This window comes from Esox lucius, chromosome 5, assembly GCF_011004845.1.
Source record: "Esox lucius isolate fEsoLuc1 chromosome 5, fEsoLuc1.pri, whole genome shotgun sequence".
NCBI lineage: Eukaryota > Metazoa > Chordata > Actinopteri > Esociformes > Esocidae > Esox > Esox lucius.
This window is the reverse complement of record NC_047573.1, coordinates 14,072,811-14,090,262: the sequence shown is the minus strand read 5'-3', so window position 1 is coordinate 14,090,262 and position 17,452 is coordinate 14,072,811. Positions and strand designations below refer to the sequence as shown.

Genomic DNA, 17,452 nt, shown 5'->3' with positions numbered 1-17,452 from the left:
CGTTGTTTCCTATGAATAGATAAATAGATGTTCTGTTGGTATCTAAACATAACAAGCATACATTCATACAGTATCATATATCATGTCATATCACAAGAAAATAGGATCTACTGTAGGAATATACTTTGAGAACTGGTTTCCTAGGGTGGTGCAATGGGCCTCTAGTGTATGTGCTGCTGCAGACCTGAATTGGTCCAGGAGTAGCCTAAAGACCAAATACAACTTTTTTATGTAATCACATAATTGTTTCAAATAGCCCCAATATGTCCTAAAATAGAAAATGCAAGGACCACAGTATGTTAAAACAATTCACTACATTAGGCTAGTAGGCACGTATTATAAAGATATATATATATATAGCCAACATTTCTTACACAAGTGGTCCCCACAGTAATAAGACCATGCTTTGCCAGTCCCTGGCACAAAAATATTTGAAAAACTCAAGAGCTGTACAGGGAAGCCAGTTGAGGTTTAAGTTAACGACCAGTCTGGAATTTTAACTAGCAACATTCAAAGCTACCAACCACCTCTGCTGTAAAAAATTAAATATTATGTAATGTTCTGCATGCCTAGTCCTGGAAAGCTATGGGTGTGGTAGATTTCGTTCCAGCTCAACAATCATGATTATATTAACCAACAAACCATGAAGCTCTTGATTAGTGTCGTGGATAGGGAAAGAAGCTTATAACAGCAATATCTAATCATGTCATATCTCATATTGCCTATGTTTATACAGTATACAATATTCATATTTTAGAAACAACTTTGTGTATGCATAAAAAATTTTGACCACTCATAAATAATATAATATTTGAAAACATACAATCAACAAAATTAAATCTAGACAGTAAGGGAAGATCGATCGCCACAGTTCCAGTGTCAGTGTGCCTCTCACCTCTCCGATCATGCCGTTCCACATCCCACCAATAATCTTTCCGTGTTTTCCATTGGTGACAAGGTAGAGGTCGTAGGAGAACTTGATGGTGCGAGACAACTTCTTCAGAATGTCTATACAGAACCCCTTACAGCAGAGCTTGATGTAGGGCTCTGAGTGGCCAATAATACTGTTGGAGTGAATACAAACACAAACTGTCATCTCAACACACCTTAGCACACCTCAGAGAGACCCGAGATATTTCAGAGAGACACAGTTTGGCAGAGCGTTTTGAAAGGGAAAAAAAATACTTGTAATTGTTCTAATGCTGTAGGTCCTATCGTTGACCTCATAAACAGTAGCACAAGTGAGTCCTGATGGCTGTGAATCAATCAACTAAACAGAATCAGAGCAGATCAGAGGGATGTGGCCTGAAGTCCGTAGTAAGGACTGGGAATTAAGAATCTACTCTGCAGCCAGGAGAGACGACAGGACATCAAGCTCCACACACCTCCAATGAGGCCAGGTTGCAACCAGGGTACTCCCACGGTCATGGACAGAGATGCACATATAAAAGCGCTGGCTGACGCGCACACACACACACACACACACACTTATTCCAGACGGACACCTGAGTGTCGTAGACACACTCTGAACGCTGGCCATTAGCGTGTTAGGAAGACCATTGGCACATATACAAAGGAGTGATTATCTCGTACCTGCACCCTTTTCACAAACCCCACCGTCCAGTAATGTGTGGGTAGAAGGTGTGGTGGAGGGAGAGAGATGGAGAGAACGAGAGGGATGAAGAGAACGAGAGGGATGAAGAGAGAAAGGGAGAGGGTGGGAAAGGAGTGAGGGAGGGTTGGTTGTTGTTACACCTAGAGTAAACAGGTATGTCCCTTTCTCCCTCATCTCACCAGCTGCCTTGGTTAAACGCTGCAGGTTAAGAGCTCTGAGTTGTGCTGTCAAGGTGTGCTGATTCGTCTGTTTGTGTGTGTGTGTGTGTGTGTGTGTGTGCAACATGACCGTTAAACTGCTTCCTCTATCTACCATCCACCCCTAAGGTTTAGTAATGCCTCAGCTACACAAGGGTTCCTTTCTGAAACGACGGCAGTAAGGGACGATGTGCCCAGAGGGAAGAAGAGATAAATCTAAAACAAAAACACGAAAGGCATTCTTTACTATGAGAATGAAGTAGAAAGAATGGTGGATGAAGTGAATTTAGTGGATAGGACGATTTACATGTTTTGTTTCAGTCAGGCGTTTGAAAATATACCTTTTGGAATCTGATGGAAATGCTTATTGCTTGTGATGGGAAAACACATGAGGGAAACATTTTAATAATTATCCAAAATGAAGCATTAATAAATAGTTTATTAATAGTTCATTTATTCAGTAAATAATAATTAATACAACAGTGTAGTCATTTACTGATTTATAAACAACCTTTAAGTTTTTATTCATGATTCTTAAGGCCATTCATGAGATTTCTAAAACAGGTCCTTATAATCCATTTGCCTATAGGTAACTGTTTTTATGTGGCCTTATCTAGTGGTGAGTGAAATGTGTGCTATCTATACTTAATACATGCTATATTTACATATTCAGTACACAGTATCTCTCAAACATGGACATGCCATTGGTTGACATAACATTAGTACCTCATACTCATTATTAAGGTATCAAATTGCTGTATACTATGCACACACAATAGAGAGGATGTTTTATGGGGAACGTAATAAAGAAATTGCCAAAGAATTGAAAGTTCCCACAAACACATTGATTTCCATAATTGTAAAATTTAAGAAGTTTGGAACAGGGCAAGAAGTTCCATTGTCAGGGATGTGCTCTGCCCTCCCCTTGGTGTGGCTATGCACCTGTGTTACAGGTACACCAAATACCACACCGATAGCCAGAAAGGAATCATCACCAAAAATACCACACTGACACCAAGAAAGTAATCAACACCTAAATATCACAATGACACCCAGAAAGTAATCAACACCAAAATACCATACCAATACCCAGAAAGCAATCAACACCAAAATACCATACCGATACCCAGAAAGCAATCAACACCAAAATACCACACCGACACCCAGAAAGTAATCAACACCAAAATACTGCTTTGCTGATCTTGAAAGTTTGGCTGAACACTGTACTGCCTAGGTTCTGGCCTCAGCAGAGGCTGTCACTCTTTATTGCTTGTTCCACAATTATCAGACAAGCATTCCAGAGCCCCCCTGAAGTTTTGTGACTGCGCCATTGGAATTTTTTCAAAGAGCGTGCCAAATATCAGCAAGTGATGGCCAGATTCTACAAACTGGTTCTCTGTCTAGCTCTAATCTTCATTACTACGCTGCATGTTGTGTTCCATGGTCAGCAAAGGTTATTTCTTCACTGTGGGATGCAGAAGATTATTTGACAAGGTTGTTTACCTTTAAAAAAAATAACACTTCCTATTTATTTGACGTTTGTACATTTTGGACATTAAAGTTTTATCTAATTATTAATAATTAAGCAGAGTCCTGTGGGGGAATGCACACTTTCTTATTTTGACCAATAAATTACTTAGCCCACTATACTACCAATTTATGTTTAAGTTACCACGAAGCCTGTAACCTATTTTCCCATGGTTTGTCCCCTCCCCCACTGTCAATAATGCTCAACCTGCTTTTGTTTAATTGTGTTGGCTGGTTGTTGTAGCTGGGAGCTTTCAGTCTGGCTAATGCCATGCCAGCTGTAAGGAGTTGGATATGATGGGACAGATAATGGAGTTCTCTGATACACGGGTGTATTCACAAATTTTTATTCACGCTGTGCAAAACTCCCTAACAACTACAAACAAGAGGACCGCAGGGCTTACATTCACCTCTTGGAACACCCAGGGTCTCAAACAGCCAATTAAGAGAGGTCAGGTCCCAGCCCATATCAGGCAATGTAGATTGTTGGGCTGAGTTTGTCACTCCTTTTTCGCAAGGGCTGGGTTGCAGTCCTGTTAGGAATTATGATTTAATCACGGTAGGAGAGATGACTTCAACGCTATCGCCCAGGCATCGATTAATCTGTGTTCTGGAGTACATCATGAGCAAGCACATCCTACTTATTTTAAGTATATCATATTCATGTGTTATTTGTATCAAATGATAGGCTGCACATTTTATTTAATCTTTTATAAATAGTCCTCATGCCCGAAGAGGTTGAAGACCCCTGAATTATTGACTCTTCCTCTAACACAACCCTTCCTTGTCATGGAATCCAGCCCGGCTGCATTAATGTTAGCTCACAAAACAAGCAGACATCTTCCTGCAGCTGTGCACGCGATAATGCAAACTCAAAAGAACCCCCCCCCCCCCAAAAAAAAAAATAATTACAATCTGATTTTAGAATTGGAACAAAAGACCCAGGTCTACTCTAAAATGACCTGGAAGCCCAGTCCTAAAATCGTGATTAGAATCAACTGGAATACTATTGATATTATGTCAAAACAGTTGCCACTCTTGGTCAGAGCATCTAGCATTTAATATCTCCTCCAACAATTGTACAGTACTTAGGGATTTAGATTATGAAACAATATTCTTCCCTACTTAAAACAAACCTCGCCCAGTGATGGGCAAACTGAAAGCAAACATACCATTTTGGAGAACTCTCTTTTCTTGGAAAAGTAATAACATTAAAGTTGTTTTAAGCAACATTTTAAGCAACTGGATTCAATCATCAACTCACTCATCTGAGATTATAAAACACACAAGAAAATATTTCTGTTTGATTACCAAGATGCAGGGTGGAGAGGGCTTTTTATATTTGATATCTAGCTTCCCTTTTCAATTGCTGCTGTCATGTAGCACACTCCATATGGAAAGAAATTCGGGGTAATTTTGCCATTTCACCATTGTCACTCCTGCTTTGGAGAAATCCCTCTTTTGCCCCCTCTAACCTTGATAATATTTTTGAGCAATGGTGTGACATTGCAGTGAAAGTACACATAGTAGCACATTGATGTTTGCCTATAGAGCAGCATGTGGTATCTCCCCTTCACTACGTTCAGTAAAACCTCAGGTTTCTTGGCCATCCCATGGCTTGGCCAAGTTAAAACCCTTTGTGGTTCTTAGACCTTAGTGGTGGAACTAGCTTCTCCCATTTTCCAAGAACATCTGATTCAAGATGACTCCCACCATGTCACCAATGCCTTTGTGAACTGACTTTGCTGATGAACTCTTCATTGAGTAAGGTTTATTCACTCGTATTGAATTGTGACTGTAAGTTGCTCTGGATGAGAGTGACAGCTAATATACTCAAATGTAAATATAAAATTGAGAATTTGCCTCCTTCGATTTGTCATGGAAAACCTGTTACATTACCAGGAATAGGTTTTTTCAGAAAACAACAGGTTAGGGAAAATGTTATAAAAGTTTTCCTTTATTTGACAGCGCTAGACCTTCGCTGTTTGATGGGTTCTTCAAAAGGAATCCCACTTTAAGCAAATATATATATTTTATATAATGCATTTCAGTCTGTCAACACAGCCGTAACAGGTCCCGTCAAGGCAAGATAGAAGGAGAAGGAAGACACTGACATATCAGTAACACGGAGACGATAACTTGGAATACATTCATACCTGATCAATCAACTCTAGACATTGTCTTATTCCTTGAGACTCTTAGTTTGATCCATACCCAGTGTTGATTGTCCAGGGTGTTTTAGAGGCCCTGAGCAGATTACACACAACAATAACAACAACAGCACATTTTTATCTTGTTTATCTTGATGTCCTGGAGAAAAATAAAATGAAGTTAATTAAATTAAATCAATTTAATTATGTTTTTTTTTTTTTTTTAAATCCACATAAGACCTGTGTCTAACAGGAGGGATGAGGGGGGTGGGGCCTTTTCTGTTCAGAAGAAAAACATATGAATATATTATTTGAAATATATATTTTGTTCTTTTGAGATGGATTCCAAAAAAATTGAAATATCATAATTGCTGATTGTGGTGAGATGCACATACAGTTCAGCATACACTAAGACATAGTTTTAATACATTCTTTACTATTTGAATGCAAATGCAAATCTGTTAGAAACACAATTTCAGATGGGATGTTAAATAGGTGTCCTGACTTTCTGTAATCACAAAAGACAGAATGGCACTTATCGTAACAGTGGGGGTTTTAACAGTAGAATCATGGCTACATTTCAAATCTGGCCATAAAATCATTATAGCCGCTTAATCATCTTTAGATTTCAATTTGCTCATTCATCCCCTCTCCACCCTCTGTAACTAGTCCCCAGGTGATTGATGTAAATGAAATAGTTTTTTTAGACATCTAGTCAAATAAGAGGGAAATACTGGAAGTTAATAGTAATATCATCTAATGTTCAGGGGAATATTTCCTGTCAGCTTAGTTAGGATTGCATCTTTCACTATTGGACTTCAGTTATATTGCCAGTGAAACCAGCCACTGCCCGAAAGAGGAGTTTTAGTTTCGATTACACTAATATTTGCCACTGTGTCGACAACATACGATTAAAATGGTTAACGCCCTCTGATTTACATTCACTAACTCTCCATCTCTGTCCTCTCTGGCTCTCTCCTTTCAGATTTTCTCAGATTTCCTGGAGTGTTCCCAAGCAAAGTAGAGAGGGAGAGAGAGAGAGAAAGAGAGGCGAAGACGAGGATGAGAGAGCGTTGTGTTGCTTCTATCCTACCATGATAGATGTAGCGGCGTTGGCAGATAAATCTCCTTTACTACCAATCAATGTGCCATCGTACTCAACCACCCTTCCCACACATCTCTCAACCATTAATATGCCACTCTGACACAAACCAAAACAGACACACACACGCTCCCATTAATATCCCACACTGACACAAACCCATACACACACACACGCGCGCACACTTCCATTAATACGCCATCAGTTATTTTGTGTGTGGATCCAAAATGTCCCCGTGCACGCATGCACACACTGTCCCCGCGCACACAGTGAATGTCTAAGGGGTGTGGAGCAGACTTGTAATAGGTGTGCAAATGGTTTCTGTCAGGCGGTAATCCATCTCACTCATGGTATAGTCGAGCACATATTTTGACACAGCTTTAGGAATCAAACAGCCAGGGCGCTCTAACGAACAGCGCACTGAATGTGCAAGTGTGTATGTAACCTCGTTTCGGTGTGTTTGAGGGTTTAAAATGTAGCGCACCAAAGTGTAAAAAAACGCCCTACCTAACAGACACTTGTGACCGGCTGTGTTAGTACTGTGGGTTTCTCTCTCCAAAACAAGCTGGGTGCATGCCTGTGTACCTCTCGCTGCGGTTGGACTGGCGTCGGCACGGCACAGTGTTGCGTACACAGGTGCCTGTGTCCGGGTCCACGTCCTCAACGATGACGAAGGGCCTCTCCTCCAGGGTGGCTACCGTCAAGTGGCGGTCGTCTGATACGGGCTCCAGGAAACTCCCGTAACGAGGCCAGACCGGGTAACGCACCTGGAGAATACCCCGCTCTAGTGTCCCCACCTGAGGGGACGGGGATAGAGACAGAGTGGGGGGTTAAGTGAAAGGGTAGGCAGATGAATGCACAGCAGTGGAATAAACCCACTCTGAGTGCTATAGATCTGAGACAAGCTGATCCAGGGTAATCCAGTGGATCGTGACCTTGTACTCTAGCAGAGCTCCAGAGCACCCAATGATCCTCTTGTTTAGATCCCGCTGTGGGTTAACCCTGCTGGGGCTCTGTTTGTCAGCCGGGGCCCCTGTTCCCTGGAGCCCCCGTCACTATGCCTCAGTCATGGCTCTGCTGATTTATAGGCTTATTAAAAAGTAGACATAGCTACAACACTATTTGCATGTAAACAACCCCCACTATTGTGTCTGAATCTATGAATGTCAATGCTGTTTTAACTGTTATTCGCTTTTGTCATTTTTTTATTTAACTTTTTACTACACCCCTCCATTCCTCTATTACTCTTCTTCTCCTTACTCAGAGGGTAGAGTGGAGGAAAGCGGAAAAGGAGGAAGAGGCTTGTGTGTTCCTCTGACTTCGTGTCCAAAATTAGTGTGTAGTGTCATTTTAGCAAGACGGTATGAAATAAACATTGTCCAAAAACACACATGCACTTCCACTTTCTGTCCACACTGCAAAAAATGCTTTCTCAACAGTATGTAAAAAAATGAAATTACAAACAAAGGCCTGAATAAAGATGTAGCTGTATTTTGTATACATTTTTCGGAAAGCCTTTTTTGCTGTGTAGTGAATAAGCTATTTTTGAGGGAGTGAGTAAATGTGTTTTTAACTCCATAGCATTGCCAAAAGCATAGCGGACCTGCCTGTGTTTTCAGACAATGAACACACACACACACAGATACATATAAAAAAAAAAGCACTCAGACACACACACCTGCCTGACAGTGATGAAGTAGGCTTGCTGTGTCAGGGCAGGAATAAATGAGTTCAACAGTGGCAATAAGATTACTCTCTGGCCTTTTTCTATAGTCCACACCCTCTTTGGATACCCTTGGGAGGTGTATGTTTACGTGCGTGTGGGTGTATGTGTGTGTTTATGTTTTGTGCATGTGTTTGAGTACCCTTGGGAGAAGGACACAAGTGTGACAACACAAACTATGACCAGGGGAGATTGTAGGAAAGAACCGGGAAAAAAACGATGTATTGATTACATTAATGTATGCTATGCAAATGTATAAGACATTTAGAGATAGGGCATTCAATTGGACAGTATGCACACAGCCCCACACACACACACACACACACTATACCTTGTCCCACTGTCTATCTCGGTCCAGCGCAATGAGGACCATAGAGGGGTTGGTCAGGTAACCATCACTGTTAAACGACAAGTCCTTACGCTCCCATGTTACGTTTAGCATGTGTCTGCAACACATACACACACATTCAGTTTGTTTTCGACACACACACGTTCAGCATGTGTCCTTATTTCCATGACCAATGGACACAGACACAGGTGGGGGTGTGTCTTGACAATCACCTGAAAAATGTGTTGTTGGTGTTGCTGTTCCGTTTCACTGGTGTGTTGCAGTCACTGCGTCCTTCCGGAACAAACCCCTGATGTCTTCTGAAACTGTCTGTTCCTTTGACCACTATCGCTACCCCTTCCCTGACACGTTGTTTCAGACTCTTCCGCCAGTGGTCAGTGGTGACACCAATCACTCCTACAGGGAAGCTGATAGGTGGAGGGCTTTCTGGGTTGCCCACAGCAAGGGAAGGGAGGATCCAGATATAACCAGGCCCCAATAGACCCACCTCACCAGCTACCTGGAACAGGTACTGGGCCTCTTCATAGGAACAGTAAACCAGGAGTACCTGGGAATCAATCTAGAGGGAGAGAAAATGTATACCTTTATTTTAAAGGCAGGTCAGTTACAAATAAATGTGTTTTTGCAAAGACGACCTGCCAAGAGGAAAGAGGCCTTGTGTGGTGCAGAAGGCAGGGTTTAGACGAAAGTTTAAGACAAAGAAAGTGCAGAAGTACATCAGCAGACAGGCAGTGCTGGTTTTGTAAGTTTTACATATGTTTTCTGTACCCCCATTGGCATTCAGACTTTAATATACCTTGTAATTTCTCCAGCGGTTAACAGCATACAATACCCCGATTGAGCATTTTGGGCAGGTGTGCGTTTGGATTGTGCATCCCCTGCAGATTCTAATCTCAGTGCTGCATAGCTATATCATAATGGGATGCCAAATTATAGCATACGCACTTTTGCACTCTGGGTAATGAACAGACTTCTTCATGGGCACACATCTGCCTGCTATAAAATTCCAAATGTTCTCACTCTTTTCACTCTCCATTACTTTGGGTGGTTGAAAATATCTCTCATACCTGCTGTAACATGCGTTTTGCACGGACATCACTGGTCCCAACGGACATTTCCAAAGACAGGACATCCTGTAGCCTCCACAGGAAGTAGGAGGTGTCTGTGTAGGAGTGGACATAGTCCACAAATGTCTCATATCCGGGTAACATGCTTGTGATGACTACAAAGTCTCCCCAGTCATACTCCTCCATTAACTGGAATATAGATGTGAACATTAAATACATAAATAGGATGCACATTTTTAGCATTAGAATTACAGTAACACTCAATTCTGACATCATACTGAAGGGGGCTCTATAGGTGACCATCAAACCAACAAACCAAGGTGTGTACCTTGAACATGCAGACCGTCTGCTGCTCCAGAGACGCACCCATCTGTAGGAATGTGGAGCCCTCAGCCTCATTTGGAAAATGAGAAGGGGGGGTAGGTTAGCTCTACACAATGAAACTGTACACTGTCAACTAAGCACTCAAACACCAGACAAAATAAAACAGACGCACACTCTCCATCTCCTTGATCTCTCTAGTAGACGATCTCCACACCCGGTTTTGTCGATCCTATTGCTGTTACATCCAACACACGGACACAGGTACGCAATTGGCTGTGAGGGTCGATTCTGTCAGAGTCACGCTGTCAACACTGATTCATGTGAAACTTTTAAAGACCATAGAGTTGCATTCAAAAATATATATATAATGGATGGAAGGAAGAGAACAAAGGGTATATGTCACAAAAACAAATAGTTAACAAAAAGACGGGTCTCCAAAAAAGATTAAATCTCAAATCAAACCAATTCCAAAATCACCCTCTCCCAGGCTAAACGTATTGTTAGACCAATAGGTTACAGTTAAATATTGTATATAACTAAAGAATTTCAGTTGATAACTATTGCCACTGCCCCTTTGGGCCAAACCAATGATGGAAGGACACATCAGTCACCCAAGTTCTGTCAACATCGGACAGTGGTATTGTAGTGTAATGAGAAATGCCTGTTGAGGAAGAGTGGGAGTGTGTTCAGTGAAGAGGAGCGTCTGGCCACACCAAGTCTCCAACAGACCCTTGGCGATTTTAATCAGGTGTCTTGCATCACATTGTTTCTCTAAAGATCTGGAACACCAGGTGTGGGCCATCAGCGCCACACTCCTGAGCTCACCTGTGGAGGTGTGAAACTTTGAGTAAATTGGAATATAATGAAATGAACACTATTGTGGACATTTATCTGAAGGGTTCGGATTTCCCTTGTTCCCCATGAAGGGAATATTCTGATATGCTTTATTGCACTGTATGGATTATGGACCAAACTTTGTAGAACGTTTGTCTGTGTTGCAAGACTGAGAACAACTGGTGCCAACACCTGATCCATTTTGTTATTTTGCTTCAGTTATGTGGGATTGTGTCCTTTGTGCTCATTGTGTTAGCAAAGGTAAAGTAATGCTACTGATTATCTGGGGGAGTGTTTTAGATATGTCTGCTGTTTATAATCCACACGGAACTATTATATTTTGACATATATTTCGAAAACATATATTTTTAATATGTGCCTATATTTTATTTAAACATATACTAATGTATTATATGTATTACTAATGTATGGCAATATATTTCATACACATATTACATACTATATTTTGGATGTTTTCAAATATGTTTTAATGTCTTAAATATATGAAAATATATTTACATAAATGACAAAATTAGAGTTGGTAATATGCTTTTAGCATTTACAGTGGGGAGAACACTGTGTGTGACGGAATCTAAAACAAAAATCCAGAAAATCACATTGTATGATCTTTAAGTAATTAATTTGCATTTTATTGCATGACAAATATTTGATAAATCAGAAAAGCAGAATTTAATATTTGGTAGAGAAACCTTTGTTTGCAATTACAGAGATCATATGTTTCCGGTAGTTCTTGACCAGGTTTGTACACACTGCAGCAGGGATTTTGGCCCACTCCTCCATACAGACCTTCTCCAGATCCTTCAGGTTTCGAGGCTGTCACTGGGCAACACGGACTTACAGCTCCCTCCAAAGATTTTCTATCGGGTTCAAGTCTGAAAATTGGCTAGGCCACGCCAGGACCTTGAGATGCTTCTTACGGAGTCACTCCTTAGTTGCCCAGGCTGTGTGTTTCGGGTCGTTGTCATGATGGAAGACTCAGCCACAACCCATCTTCAATACTCTTACTGAGGGAAGGAGGTTGTTGGCCAAGATCTCGCGATACATGGCCCAATCCATCCTCCCCTCAATATGGTGCAGTCGTCCTGTCCCCTTTGCAGAAAAGCATCCCCAAAGAATGATGTTTCCACCTCCCTGCTTCATGGTTGGGATGGTGTTCTTGGGGTTATACTCATCCTTCTTCTTCCTCCAAACACGGCGAGTGGAGTTTAGACCAAAAAGCTAAATTTTTGTCTCATCAGACCACATGACCTTCTCCCATTCCTCCTCTGGATCATCCAGATGGTCACTGGCAAACTTCAGACAGGCCTGGACATGCGCTGGCTTGAGCAGGAAGACCTTGCGTGCACTGCAGGATTTTTATCCATGACGGCGTAGTGTGTTACTAATGGTTTTCTTTGAGACTGTGGTCCCAGCTCTCTTCAGGTCATTGACCAGGTCCTGCCGTGTAGTTCTGGGCTGATCCCTCACCTTCCTCATGATCAGTGATGCCCCACAAGGTGAGATCTTGCATGGAGCCCCAGACCGAGGGAGATTGACCATCATGAACTTCTTCCATTTTCTAATAACTGCACCAACAGTTGTTCCCTTCTCACCAGGCTGCTTGCCTATTGTCCTGTAGCCCATCCCAGCCTTGTGCAAGTCTACATTTTAAACCCTAATGTCCTTACACAGCTCTCTGGTCTTGGCCATGGTGGAGAGGTTGGAGTCTGTTTGATTGAGTGTGTGGACAGGTGTCTTTTATAGAGGTAACGAGTTCAAACAGGTGCAGTTAATACAGGTAATGAGTGGAGAACAGGAGGGCTTCTTAAAGAAAAACTAACAGGTCTGTGAGAGACAAAATTCTTACTGGTTGGTAGGTGATCAAATACTTATGTCATGCAATAAAATGCTAATTAATTACTTAAAAATCATACAATGTGATTTTCTGGATTTTTGTTTTAGATTCCACCTCTCACAGTTGAAGTGTACCTATGATAAAAATGACAGACCTCTACATGCTTTGTAAGTAGGAAAACCTGCAAAATCAGCAGTGTATAAAAATACTTGTTCTCCCCACTGTATTTAAAAACAATATGGAGTCAGATTATCTACTGATAATACTATTGCTAAACCAGGCACCGGTCAGTTTAGAGCAGGGGTTTGGAACATTGTAAAAACAGGGGTTTGGAACATTGTTGTCAGGTTTTTTGTGGATGAAAAAGACTAAAACACAATTCTCTACGTGGGGTCATCAAATTGGAAGATGGGGTCTCAGGAGAATCTCTTCATTCTTCAACTGCATTTGCTTGAGTATACATAAGAGGCTTCAGTTTTCTTTCTAAATGTAGCTCTAACTTTTAAACAGTTTAAATTGCAAAAAGTGATGACCCCATTCGGGAAAGATAAGCCTCTCAGAAACATTTACATATACAGCAGTAAGTCAGCCTAGTGGGATGATGTTCTTTTCTACACAGAAGACATTAACATTGCCTGATGACCTTTTTTGATTAAAGAATTGATTGTTATTTTGAGATACAATGTATTTATGTGCTAAGTTGGGGTTTGCAGTTACATGTTATTATAAAGTTGTCCCATGACTGAATCCATCCAAGTATATTTGGGGAAGGAAACTGTTATTTGATATAGAAAGAAATCTACGTCTATAATGCCAGTTATATGCTTACAAATGTGTTTCAGTTGTCTTCTTCTAAATCCTTATCCCTTATTTAGAAACCATTTGAGGACATGGTCAGTTGGGAGAGGCCTTATTATTTGGTGTGTCTTGGGAAGAAGGTGCAGAGGAGAGATGGAAGGAGATATTCCCACAATTTGGAACAGTGCATTGTAATCTCGGCACGCACAGGTTAGATTAACAGATTAGCAGCAAGGAAACGTGTGGAATCCAGTGTGAATGCCCAGTGTCCATTGCTATTCCTCGCAAATCCTGCCTTCACACCACTTTGATCAATGTTTTTTTTTTATACCAATGTGTGTGAAAGTGGGACAGGGACAGGCAAGGCTACTGGCTTTGTAGAGAAGCCAGTTTTGTTTGATTACGTTCTACATTTGGTTCTCCTCTGAACACCTCTGGCACAAGTCAAGCACGGTGTAGCGGGTAGTGTTCATTATAACCTTTTATTCATGAGCACACTAGAGACACATACAAACAACATCTCAGTCATTGCACACCTAACTTGGTACTCCACCATACTCCTACAACATCGCAACAGTTATGTTCCCTCACAGAGAGGCACATACTGTGCCTGCACATATCCGACATCCACATTCAATGCTCCCTGTAAGTATTAGCACTGTGATATAATTTATAATTTATCTATCTATTGCTATTAGGTTACGGTATAGATTCTCAGCTTTCTATATGAGTGCATGTTTTCCACATTTTGGTTTAACTGTTGAGAAGCAACACGTTTTTTATGTATTTCCCGAAATTCAGGGCACCAAAGATATTGGGATAATCGCTGTGACAGGTGTTCTGGTTTGTCAGATATGTTTGTTGCATCATATGTGCAGGCATCAGTGAGCAGTCAATGTCAAGTCTTAATTATAGGCTTTGCGTTTGCCTTTGAAGTCTGATATTGATGTCTGTCATCATTAGGACCAAAGCTATGTTGATGAAAGTCAACAAAGCCATTAGGAGGCAGAGAATCAGAAGATTATTTACCTGAAACATAGACAAAATTTTACGGCTACTAGGAACAACAGTATGGAACATTATTTAAAAGAGGAAAGCACTTCACTGGTAAGACCTTCATCTACAATGGATGATCAAAGAATGTTTACCAGAATAAAGAAAAAGAGATAATAAAAACTTTCAGACAGATCAGGAACATATTCCAGGAGAAAGGCATGGATGTTGTAGCCACTAACATCCACAGAAGACTTCAACGGCAGAACTACATAGGCTTCACTGCAGAGTGCAAACCAATTGTTAGCCTTAAAAACAGGATCAGCAGCTTATAGTACCGACAAAAGCCTGTAGAGGTCTGTAAAAAAGGAAATTAGGAGTGTAAAGGCAAGAGAAAAGTTAGATATAAGGAGCAAACTACCTCATCTGTGAAATATGTTGTCAGCGGTGTTATGGCTTGATTATGCAAGGCTGCTATTGAAACTGGCTCAGTTGTTTTCATTGATGACAATACTCCTGGGGGAAGCAGCAGAAGGATTTCTAAAGTTTACAGAAACATCTTGTCTGTAATACATGCCTTGTCTGCTAAAGTAAAAGTATTTGGATGGTCATGCAGAAAAACATGAACCCAACATACTGCCATAACAACTAGGGAGTATTTTAGGGCTAGGAAAATAGAAAGTTCCTGTCAGGTCAAGTTAATCTCCAGATTTAAATCCAATTCAATATGCATTTGCTGAAGATGAGATTTAAGTCAAAAGTATTCAAAAAATATAACAACAAAAGATGGCTGCAGTACAGGCCTGTAAGAGCATCTCCAGAGAAGAAACCCAGCATCTGGTGGGTTCATACTTCAGGTAGTATTGTAGAGCAAAGGACATGCGACCAAATTCGAAACATTACTGAAATTACCAATATTTGTCCTGATATTTCTTATGTCCTGAAATTGGGGGACTGTATATAAAAAGTGCTGTCATTTCTAAATAGTGAAATCAATACGTAGCTGTTGCATGTCGAAATGAAAGAATTCCAAGACGTAATTTGATGGGTTCGTTTAATCTTGTTCACTGTTTACATTACCACAGCATTTATTAGCAGTACACTAAAACTCTGCGCGTGTTCACAACACTCCTCAACTATCTTCTTCTGTTTCTAGTTCACGCCCCGCCTCTCTTCCGTGGGCGCCCCCTGTCCTGTAGGATCGCTATAACAACATGCCTGTTTGAGCATCACTCACTATAAACGAAGCAGAGCCTTATGCATTTGCACAAACATTGATTTGAACACATTTCCAGCATTAACCCAATCATGAATTTAGAATAAATATGAACTAAGTGAACAATGAAATTAAATAAAGACATATGGAGGGTACTCTCTCTCTAAACATTAACATTACAGGGAATGTTATTATGAGCCCCACATAGCCAAATACGATCAACTAAAACCTGTATGTCAACTTCAAAGTCATTGTTTGATTTAAAGTATAGCCAAAACAAGAAAACAATATTCACTGTCACAATACTTATGGAGGGTAATGCACCTTAGGCTGATTACGGTATAGACTAGAGGCAGTAGAGTGGTTTGGGGGTAGAAGAACATTTCTGAGACATTACTTTAACCAGACCTTCGCCTTTCAAGTACCGAAGTAGACTATGGAGTAAAACTAAAAGTGATGTACCGAAGTAGACTATGGAGAGAAATGAATGATTATTAGAGAGAAATCTCCTTTCTGCATGTTGCAGAAATCATCTTGCTATAGGTACAGTAAGAGGGATCTACTCACTGCAGGTTAGAGAAATCTCCTTGCTACAGATTAGAGAAATCTACTCACTACAGGTTTTCTGCTCACTGTGCTAAAACCTTTACTTGCATCCATCCTTCCTCAGACTCTCAGTTGAAGTCCTAGAGAAAGATATATTTGATCAGTATTGTACTATTGGACACTGAGCAAACCATCACAACAGGATCTTTTTCAATGTGAGCATACAGTAGCTCCCTAGAGCCTAGAATGACTGCTTTTAGACCTCTATAAGATTATGCCTGGACACAATTGCACATCTTGGCATTCTCCCTGGCTTTGAGCTGTCACATACTGCCTATCTTACAGACTGTCGCAAATGATAATATGACAGGAAATGGTTGGAGCGGTTACCGCCTCTGTAATTCCCCTGGGGACACAGAGCAGAACCAACTCCCAGTAGAAAGACAGACAGTTTACATCTTCATCAGGACAGACATTAATAGCAATCAGGACAGACAATAATATCAACTCCCAGTAGAAAGACAGACAGGTCACGTCATCAGCTGGAGAGACAATAATATCAACTCCCAGTAGAAAGAAAGACAGACAGGTCACATCTTCATCTGGACCGACAATAATATCAACTCCCAGTAGAAAGAAAGACAGACAGGTCACATCTTCATCAGGACAGACAATAATATCAACTCCCAGTAGAAGGACAGACAGGTCACATCTTCATCAGGACAGACAATAATATCAACTCCCAGTAAAAAGACAAACAGGTCACATCTTCATCAGGACAGACAATAATATCAACTCCCAGTAGAAGGACAGACAGGTCACGTCTTCATCAGGACAGACATTAATATCAACTCCCAGTAGAAGGACAGACAGGTCACATCTTCATCAGGACAGACATTATATCAATACTGCACCGACACAAATGCGGTCTGTTATGCCCCCAAACTCCTCTTTTTCTATTCTGTCTCTCTGTCTCACATGTGCATCTAAATAAATAAAAACAATCATGCCTTCCTAACCCTTACAAATATATGGAATTATGAATCATCCTTCACCAGCTTATTGAGCGCAAGTTCCCTCAGTCTTTTCAGGAAAGGCTGAAAGCGGAGAAAGCACAGTATTAGAGTTCTGTAGTCAGGGGATTTTAAACTGTACT

The 17,452-nt window shown here is 40.9% G+C and overlaps 1 protein-coding gene across 1 annotated transcript in view; it reads right to left on the bottom strand.

Annotated features, from left to right (window-relative positions):
• The window catches only part of LOC105026579 (glutamate receptor ionotropic, NMDA 2C), a 61,248-nt gene that overhangs the window by 17,419 nt on the left and 26,377 nt on the right, over positions 1 to 17,452 (bottom strand). Inside the window, exons 7-12 of the mRNA XM_034292062.1 lie at positions 10,059 to 10,124; positions 9,731 to 9,919; positions 8,876 to 9,222; positions 8,646 to 8,760; positions 7,177 to 7,388; positions 896 to 1,064 (exon numbers count right to left, since the gene is read on the bottom strand). Coding sequence (XP_034147953.1) covers positions 896 to 1,064; positions 7,177 to 7,388; positions 8,646 to 8,760; positions 8,876 to 9,222; positions 9,731 to 9,919; positions 10,059 to 10,124 — 1,098 coding nt within the window. The remainder of the gene's footprint in view (positions 1 to 895; positions 1,065 to 7,176; positions 7,389 to 8,645; positions 8,761 to 8,875; positions 9,223 to 9,730; positions 9,920 to 10,058; positions 10,125 to 17,452) is intronic.